Source organism: Mesocricetus auratus, unplaced genomic scaffold (genome assembly GCF_017639785.1).
Source record: "Mesocricetus auratus isolate SY011 unplaced genomic scaffold, BCM_Maur_2.0 Super-Scaffold_100001, whole genome shotgun sequence".
Lineage (NCBI taxonomy): Eukaryota > Metazoa > Chordata > Mammalia > Rodentia > Cricetidae > Mesocricetus > Mesocricetus auratus.
In genome coordinates, this window is record NW_024429187.1 from 2151273 (window position 1) to 2161875 (window position 10603).

The 10603-nt window shown below is 37.5% G+C and overlaps 1 protein-coding gene across 1 annotated transcript; it reads right to left on the bottom strand.

The window, feature by feature from the left end:
• Positions 1 to 9234: 9234 nt before the first annotated feature.
• Positions 9235 to 10223, bottom strand: LOC106021377 (taste receptor type 2 member 117-like). Its single transcript, XM_013115451.2, is given in 2 exon segments — positions 9235 to 9329; positions 9332 to 10223. Coding segments are annotated over 2 exon segments (987 nt in total).
• Positions 10224 to 10603: the final 380 nt, after the last annotated feature.

Here is a 10603-nt window from a genome sequence, read left to right on the forward strand (position 1 = left end):
CATAGGAAATTCTCTACTATTATGGTATGCTTTCACATGTCATTTTAATGTTTGAAAATGTATTAATTATATTTCCTATTATGAACTATACACTAATTGAAAATGGAATGTTTATTATGATTAGAAAGATTAAGTTCTTATGATGATCATAGCATAAATATTTATGGAAAAAACATAAATCACTGAAAAGAGAAATAAACATGAAGTCCCAGCCCTAAATAAGAAGCTACCTGCAGCTTGATACTTGATGGTAAAGGGAAAATCAGTTTTCTCCATTGGCGTATTACTATTTGTATCAGCCGCACTTCAAGGCAAGTCAGGAATAGTTCGCCAAAACAAAATGAACTCCATCTTTTTCTGTGGGTGAGACCTGTTTTGCTTATTTTTGTCTTGTCAGCTTTTGATCTTACTGTATTTTTGTTCATTTAAGTTATGCTTTTTGTTTGTTTGTTTGTTTGTTTGGCTTAATATGGTTTTGAGATATATATATATAGAGAGAGAGGGGGGGAGGGAGGGAGAGAGGGAGGGAGGGAGAGAGGGAGGGAGGGAGGGAGGGAGGAAAGGAGAGAAGGAGGGAGGGAGAAAGAGAAAGAGAAAGAGAGAGAGAATGAATAATGAACAAACTTGACATATGGTGGGCAGGGGCATGGGGAGGATCTTTGGAAAACTGAGGGAGAAGAAAACATGATAAAAAATAAAATGGATAAAAAACTTAAATAAAAATGTAGCAAAGATGACTTGAAAGAAAACTAAAAATTTTAAATCAGATTTCACCTTTTAAAAGTCGTCCTTAATTCAAAAAAAGAGAGAAACAATGTTCTTATATATAGATGGAAACTTATAAAAATACCAACGCTAAAACATCATGTTTATTTCCTGTTGTTAAATGCCTAAAGCATCTCTGAGCTTCTCACATATTTTTATTGAATCTGGTATGAGTCAGTACTGCTTACGGAAACCATGTATTAAGTCTACTCTAAATGTGTTTGGTACTGTTCAATAATGCTGCATGCATGTATTATTGTAATGATTCTCTTTATATGAGAAATAAGATAAAAAATAAGGATGTTATAATATCTACCTCAAACATGTATCTTCTATGTGATTTAAAATTGAAGAGTTTTGTCTTCCTAAAATGTGAAGTTCAGATAACTAAATATAAACCTCAAGCTATAAATATTGTGGCATAACATGAATAATACACTGAGGTAAGATAAATATTTTATATGTTGTATAAACATATATCACACATACTTCAAATAGAAAAAATAAAAAAGAACATAAATATAACTGTCTTTTCAATTCAGAAAAACATTCATGTACAAAAAATTACACTATGTGACTAAAGATGTTTTGCATGAAAATAGGTATGTGCTATTTCAACACTTTTTAATTATTTTCATAAACTTATCAAACACCTACACACAAAATTTTAATGTTACTAGCATAATTAAAAGCTAGTGTAAATATCTTTTAAAATTAGTGAAATACCAGCATTATGGAAATACAATGGCAGAAAATATGAAGAGATACAAATGCCTGTGTTTTGGTTTCTGCAAAAAGTTTCACTCTAACCCTGTTACTAATCAATGACTGAAAAATAATTTCATTATTTCAGACACTGTCTTGTCTCCTTCACAACTAGCAGAATGCTGCTCTGGCTACTAGCTTCCAAATTAGGACTAATCCTTTGGTTAGAGGATGAACAATTCTAGTATTCTGACTCATTTAGATGCCTAAGAAATCTCCCACCAGACACACTGCAGACAAGACACACCAGACACATTTAACAAGATGAAAGCACAATTTCAAGACCTTTCTCTGAATCTTGGGACTGCCATGTGATCATGGGATTTACTTATGTCTCCTAGCTGTAGAATGCTGGTCAGGGACATTGATGCATTTTATCACAGTTTCTTTTTTGTTTGTTTGTGGTTTTCATTTCTTTGTTTGTGTTGTGGTTTTTTGAGACAGGGTTTCTCTTTGTACCTCTGGCTGTCCTGAAACTCATTATGTAGACTAGGCTGGCCTTAAACTCAGAGAGATCTGACTGTCTCTGTCCTGAGTTCTGGGATTATAGGCATGTGCTACCAGTGCTAGGCTTGATCCCAGTTTCAAATCAGTGTATTAACTTCTACAAAACAGCTCTGGATATAGCTTTTCTCCAGACCCAGTCACTACGGGTCACCAGTACTCTGAAGACAATCCAAACTTCCGGAAGCAAAATACCCCACTTATTTAACGAGAATGGTGGCTACTAGCAAGTTTAAGCATTGGGGATAGGAATACATACATGTATGTGATTTTTTAAGATAGCAAACTAAGGCATTCAATTAACATTGGGATTCTGGATGTTCGCTGAAGTTTCTGCAGATTTTTATTGTATGTGATCAAGATTAAGCAGCAAAATTAGTTAGCACATTGCCCCAAAGGCTCAGTGGTTTCTATAGAAATCATTGTCCACAAACAATGCAGAAGTTTTATCCAGAGATTGCATTACAGTTTGGAATTTTCAGCAGCAGGTGTTATAAGAAAAGATGGTTTCTCATTTGCTAATTTACAAATGAAGAGATATTCTCTTTCATGGTTTTGCAAGTTCTGCCCTCGTCTAACATCTACTTCATTTGGACTCATCAAGTATGAATTTCATTTAACATTTGAAATCAGAAATGTGGAATATGCAGGAATGTCACACTCTGTTTTCTGCAATTGACTAAAATGGTTCATTATTACCAAATATGTGGTAAGGTTTAAAGGAAAATACATGTTCAATTTTCTTATAAGGTCTTCATAAGTTTTTCTCAGAATCCCTAGGAATACAACTTACCATAATTATAATAATAAGCCATGAGTGCAAATACTCATGTCCTATCTCTTATGACTTCCTAACTATTTGGCTTCTTAAAATTTCTAAGGATTGTTTTTCCATATAAAGTTGAGAATTGTTCTTTCAAGATCTGTGAAGAATTGTGCTGGGATTTTAATGGGGATTGCATTGAATCTGTATATTTCTTTTGGCAAGATTGACATTTTTACTATGTTGATCCTATCTATCCAAGCACATGGGGGATCTTTCCATTTTCTGGTTTCTTCTTTAGTTTCTTTCTTTAAACACTCAAAGTTCTTGTAATACAGATCTTTCACTTGTTTGGTTAACGTTGCTACCCCAAGGTATTTCATGTTGTTTGTGGCAATTATAAAGGGTGATGTTTCTCTGATTTCTTTCTCAACCTTTTTATCATATGTACATAGTAGGGCTACTAATTTTCATGAATTGATCTTTTATCCTGCAACTTTGCTCAAGGTATTTATCAGCTGTAGGAGTTCCTTCGTAGAGTTTTTTGAATCACTTATGTAAACTATCATATCATCTGCAAATAGAAAAAGTTCTGGAGACATCGCTATCCCTGACTTCAAGCTCTGTTATAGAGTTACAGACCTTAAACATCTTGGTATTGGCACAAAAATAGAGAGGTAGACCAATGGAATCAAACTGAACACCAGATATTAACCCATGCACATGTGAACACCTGATATTTGACAAAGAAACTAAAATTATAAAATGGAAAAAAGCATCTTCAATAAATGGTGCAGGCATAACTGGATACTGGCATGTAGAAGACTGCAAATATATCCATGTCTATCACCATGCAAAAAACTTAAGTCCAAATGGATCAAAGACCTCAACATAAATCCAGCCACACGGAACCTCTTAGAAGAGAAAGTGGTAGGTACCCTTGAACAAACTGGTACAGGAGACTGCTTCCTGAACCTAACACCAGTAGCACAGACTCTGAGATCAACAATTAATAAATGGGACTTTCTGAAACTGAGAAGCTTCTGTAAGGCAAAGGACACAGTCAACAGGACAAAAATGCAGTCCACAAAATAGTAGAAGATATTCACTAAACACATATCTGACAGAGGGCTGAACTCTAAAATTTATGAAGAACTCAAGAAGCAAGTCTCTAAAACACCAAAAGATCCAAATAAAAAGTGGGGTACAGAACTAAATAGAGAATTCTCACTAGAGGAGTCTAAAATGGCTGTGAAACAGTTAAGAAAGTCCTCAACATCCTTAGCCATCAGGGAAATGCAAATAAAAACAACTCTGAGATACCATCTCACTCCTGTCAGAATGGCTAAAATCAAAAACACCAAAACAGCTTATGCTGGAGAGGATGTGGAGAAAGGGGAACACTCCTCCACTGCTAGTGGGAGTGCCAAGTCATACAACCATTTTGGAAGTCAGTATGGAGTTTCCTCAGGAAAATGGGACTCAGCCTACCACAACACCCAGCAATTTCACTCTTAAACATATACCCAAATCAGGCACACTCATACAACAAGGATATCCATCCCACTATGTTCATGGCAGCATTATTTGTAATAACCATATAATAGAAGCAACCTAGATGTCCCTCAACTGAAGAGTGGATAAAGAAAATGTGGTACATTTACACAATGAAGTACTACTTAGCAGAAAAACAATGGAATTTTGAAATTTGCAGACAAATTGATAGCACTAGAAGAAACAATTCTGAGTAAGGTCACCCAGTCACAAAAAAACAACAACATGGTGTGTTCTCCCTCATATATGAATTTTAGACATGGATCAGAGGAGTAGCAACCTATAATCCTATTTCCAGAGAGTCTGGGAAACAGGGAGAACCCTAAGTGAGATAGGCATGGTACCCCAGAAATTGGGAATGGTACAGGATATCCTGAGCAGATTTGGAACATGGGGGGAGGGGAAAGGAAGCAGAGAAAAAGAGAGGGGAAGGAGAGGAGGGAAGAGGAGGACATGGGAAAGCAGGAAGGGTGAGTCCGGGGAAGAAAAGAGAAAAGCAGAATGAGAGATACCATAATAGAGGGAGTCATTATAGGTTTGAGGAGAGATCTGGCACTAGTGAAATTTCCAGATATATACAAGGATGACACCAACTGGCAAACTAAACAATGGTGGACAGACTACCTTAATAGCCCCTCCGTGATAATGAGATTGATGACTACCTTGTATGTCATCCTAGAGGCTTCATCTAGTAGCTGATGGAAGCAGAGCCACACCTAAACACTAAACTGAACTCCTGGAACCCAGTTGCAGAGAGGGAGGAGTGATGAGCAAAGGGGTCAAGACCAGGCTGGTGTAATGCACAGAAACTGCTGACCTGAACAAGGGGAAGCTTATGGAACCCAGATTAATGGATAAGAGAACAGCATGGGACTGATCCAGACCCCCTAAATGTGGTTGTCAGTGAGGAGGCCTGGGCAATCTATCAGACCTGGGGTAGTAGATCTGCATTTATCCTTGGCTTACAAATGGACTTGGAAGCCCATTCCACATGGAGGGATGCTGTCTCAGGCTGGACAAATGATGGAGGGCCTAGGTCCTGCCCCAGATGATAAACAGACTTTGGAGACTGCCCAAGGAGGGTCTCACCCTCCCTGGGGAGCGCAGTGGGGGATGGGTGGGGGATGGGGGTTGGTGTGGAGCAAGGGAGGAGGAGAGAATGAGGGAGCTGGGATTGACATGTGAAGCAAGCTTATTTCTAATTTATATAATAAAATGTAATAAAAGAAAAAAGGTATCAGATTATTTAATTTAGATACTGATTGCTTCCATTTAAAAAGTAGTCACCAAAATAAATTTTTATTTTGGGGATGTATCATGCCATTCAAAAAATTTTCATGACTGAGGAATGATTCTAAATTTTCTTCACTCATGAATAACTTTAATTGTATTTGGAAATATTGCTAGATTTACTCTATTCAATTAATTAACTACCCATTTCTGTTTTCTTCAATGGAATGTCATAAAGTATATTAACCACATTATAAAATAGGACTCATTTCTGGTCAATGTTGGCCAACACAAAACAGGCTCTGTGTCTTAAGTGCATTTTTTGGTTTTTATTTCATTGTACCTGTTATTTTTGTCTTATTTGTGTTTTGTTTGTCCATTTTATTCCCTTCTTTTACAATAAAGAACATGTAGTTGATGGATAGGGAGATTGGAAGGTTCTGAAGGAGTTGGGGGGATAATATGAACAAATATATTGTATGAAAACATTAAGTCATGAAATAAATGAATGAGGTATCTCTGGCCCAGACAAACAAATGCTAGTTTTGCCTGTCATATGTGAATCATATCTTTAATTTTTAAAATTTCTGTGTTTTCCAGGAGTGCTGGTGCATGCCTTTAATCCCAGCACTTGGGAGGCAGAGGCAGGCAAATCTCTGAATTCCAGGTCAGCCTGATCTACATGGTGAATTGTGACAGAGTGAGTTCCGGTATAGCTAGAGCTACACAGAGAAACCCTGCCTCAAAAAAAAAACAGGCAAAGGCTTTCTCTGTTTAAATTTGAGGGTTGCCTGGTAGTGGTGGTGCACACCTTTAATCCCAGCACTCGGGAGGCAGAGGCAGGCAGACCTCTGTGAGTTCGAGACCGGGCTGGACCGACAGCCTCCAAAACAATACAGAGAAACCCTGTCTCATAAAACCAAAAAAAAAAAAAATTGTGTGTTTGCAGAGGCCAGGTATCAATATAAGTGTGATTGGGGAATGTTCTTCTGTATGTATGTTTCTCTTATTGGTTAATGAATAAAACAGTAATTGACTGATTGACCAGACTGCAAGTGATATAGCTGAGCAGATTCAAGAAATAATCAGGGACAAACAGGAAATCACTTTCTTCTCTGTGGAAATGCTAAGCAGTCATCATGTAGCAGGCAAAGCAGTTGCAGGTCCGGCCTTCTCTGGTAAGACAAGACCACATGGAAATTCATGGATTATTGTTATGGGTTAATAATTAAGACAGAGCTAGACAGTAAGAAACCCAAGTCACGGGCCAACAGCTTTATAGCTAATATAGTGTCTGTGTGTTATTTGGGGCTGACCCAGCTATGGGACCATGCTGGAAGGAAAGAGTTAATGTAGCATAAGGGTTGTGAGAGATATATGTGGGAAGATGGAATATTAACGTAGAGAATACTAGAGCTGAAAAGAATTAGACAATTGAGAAAATGCCCCCATAATTCCTGGATATAAGGCATTTTTTAAACTAGTGATTGATGGGGACCCAACCCATTCTCAGTGCTCCCATTTTTGGGCTGGTGGTCCTGGGAATTATTTGCTTTTTGTAGACACAATAATCATGTGTGTCTTCTTTTCATTCATGGCCATTGACTATGAATCCATGAGGGTGAAGGAAGCAGAAGCATCCAGTAGGGTTCAGACAACCATGAGTAGGATGGAAAGACCCTCCAGAAGCAACTTCAGAGAGGCAGCTCATTTTCTTGTTCCAGGAGCAAAGAATATAAGGATTGTTATGGTTATGGGTGAGAAGGGCTGATTGGTCACAACACAGTGCCTAATTATCATACTGGCAGGAGGAAAGCGCAAGACTTGTGTGCTCAATCATACAGCATTTGCAGGGACTATCTGCAAGATCATCCTTTAAATCCAGGTTAGCAAGAAAGCAGGTAATAGGGAAATTCCTAGGAATCCACAAGGATGACCCCCAATGAAGAATGTAAGCAATAGTGGAGAGGCTTCCTTAACTGGCCTTCCCCTGTAACCAGATTAATAACTACCTTAATTGCCATCATAGAACCTATATCCACTGTCTGATGGAAGCAGACACAGAGATCCACAGCTAAGCTCTGGGCTGAACTCCTAGTGTCTAGCTTCAGAAAGGGAGTAGAAATAACATAAGCAAAAGGGTCAAGACCATGATTGGGAAACTTACAGAAATATCTGACCTGAGCAAGTGGAAGCTCGCTGACTCCAGACTTACAGCTGAGGAATCTGCATAAGACCAATTTAGGCCCTATGAATGTGTGTGGCAGTTGGGAGGCATGGGCAGTTTGTGTGACCAGTAGCAGGGGAACCAGTATTTATCCCTAGTGCATGAACTGGCTTTTTGGAGGTCATTCTCTATCGACCTGCTCAACCTAGATGCCTAGATAAAGCTGGTCGGGCCCTGGTCCTGCCTCAATAGATGTGACAGACATTGTTGATTCCCCATGGGAGGTCTCACTTTCTCTGAGGAGTGGATGGAGACTGTGATGGGGAGAAGGTGGGAGGAGCAGGAAGACTGCAGGGAGAAGCAACTAGGGTTGATATTTAAAATAAGATTGTTTCAAAATTAAATAATAATAAAAGAAAAAAGGATTAGGCATCTGAGACTGGAGAAGTCCCACTGAAAAAGGGAGGCTTCCAGTTTGTTCCTAGTACAGAAAACTATCTGGACATTGTGGAATTTGACCTTAATAGCAGGGTTCTTCAACATAATTGTGTATAAAATATCAAAGAGAACATGCTGTAAGCACAAAAATCACATATTCTTTTGATTATTTTTTGCCACCAATTGTGACTGGGAATATCTTTTTTATTTTGTTAATTAAATTTATTTATTTATTTTATATCCTGACTGTAGTTCCCCTTCCTCATCTTCCCCTCTGTTCTGTCCTCTTCTACTCCTCGTTTTCTCATAAAAGGGGGCAGGTCTTCCATGGGTATCACCAAAGCAAGGCATAACAAGGTGCAGTAAGAATAACCTCCTCCCTTGCATTAAGCCTGGCAGTCATCCCATAAGGAAGAATAGGTTTGCAAAAAAACAGTCAAACAAATGATGCTAGTACAACTATAGGCTGGCATGTAGAAGAACGCAAATAAATCCATATCTATTACCCTGCACAAAACTCAAGTACAAGCTGATGACAGACCTAAGCATAAATCAAGGCATACTGAACTTTATAGAAGAGAATGTGGGAAATAGCTTTGAACTCATTGGCACAGTAGACAACTTACCAAACAGAACAGCTCGATATAGCTTAGTATTGAGTAAAACATCTTTATGCTACTTATTTATTAGTCTACATATTATTCATTTATTCTCAGAAATTTTGTCTATATATTCTATATTACCAAATTATATTCGTATGAATATAATCATAATTGTGTTGATTAATATTATATACACAAAGTATAGGCTAATAATTCTGAAATTAATAACTGACACAAAATTGTATGATGTTGCTATAGTTATAGTTAAGTGTTTTATAGTCATGTCCTTATCATATAAGTGTATTACTAAATCAGTTTTATATAATGTGCTAAATTTCCAATATTTTTCCACAGTGCTTATTGCATACATAACTTTCATAAAACAAAGGAGAATAACATTAGGAAAGTAAGAACGAATACTATAGAAATTTTTGTCGTTTAATCTTCTAGAATTCGCAACATGATCTCCGATGTTTTAGGGACCTGAGGTCTCCATATTGTTGGGCCTGCATATCAGCCACAACATCACAGAGAGAGAGGCTTGTCTCAGTTTCATATCCCCCAGAATCAGGACCCATGAGTGGACTGAAGGAAAAGCTAGGGCAAACACCTGACAAAATAAAATGAAAAGGCTTTTCTCCAGTAACTCATACTTCCAAATTTGTATAAAAATAGACAAGAAAAAAATGATGTATAGCAGAAGAAAGGCAATCACAGTTTTCAAGGCTCTGATGTGGGCCATGGTGCCAGCATCTCTGCGTCCTTGGACATGCTGCTGCATCTTCTTGTGATGTGTCCACAAGGAGAAGACAAGTAGAAGGAAGCATGACAGACACACACCAAAGGGAACAGACAGGAACACTGTATGAAGGATTAACATCTGCCTATAAGATTCTGCATTGTTTTGAGAATTGAAGTTGTAAGATATATTTCTTCGAGATTCATTTTTCCATACAGCAATATGCAAGTTGGCCAGTAAAACATGTGAAAACAAGAGGACCAGGGACACCAGCAGTATTATTGAAACTGTCTTTTTAACTCTCCACTTCAAATAAAGAAAAAGAGAGTTAGAAAAATTGCCTATCTTGAGAAAATAAAAGATACCAAGGCATGTTGCAAGCCAGATGCTGAAATGGTTGCCTATAATCCACAGATTATTAATGACTTTTGTCATTCTTACAGACATCATTAAAACTGGATTCAGTAAAGAGACTAATAAAGCTATGTACAAGAACCAGAGCAGACACATTCTGGAGGCGGCCAAAGCAATGAGGATTTGGTTTACGAATGAGATCCTTTTTTTCTTGACCCAGTTCATGCAGCTCAGCAGTGCCAAGAATCCATTTCCCAAATTTCCAATGATTAATTCCACGGTTAAGATGATCATAAGTGGGTTTTGAAAGATATTACATATTGTCTGCCCCAAGAGATCCATTTTATATGGTTAGTTTTGTTAACACATTCATTTGAAATGCTACATCAATTTAAATGTATTTTTGAAGTTTTTTAAAAAGAATTTCTGAGTTGCTTCTCATATTGTACTTACTCTTAACTCTCCCACACTCACTAACAAAGGAGCAAACATGGAGGTTTGCAAATGATGGAGTCTGAAGTTCTTTCCATGAAAATGTGTCTCCTCACACAGGCAAGTCAGACCGTAAATGCTTTGCTCACACACAGCTCCTGCAGTATCTGAAGTATTTTCTAGTCAATGATAAAGAAAATATTGGAATCTCAGATGGTAGCACGTAAAGAAAACAATTAAAAACAGTAATTTTGTTGTTTTTCATTATTTACCTTAGTCTACATATTTTA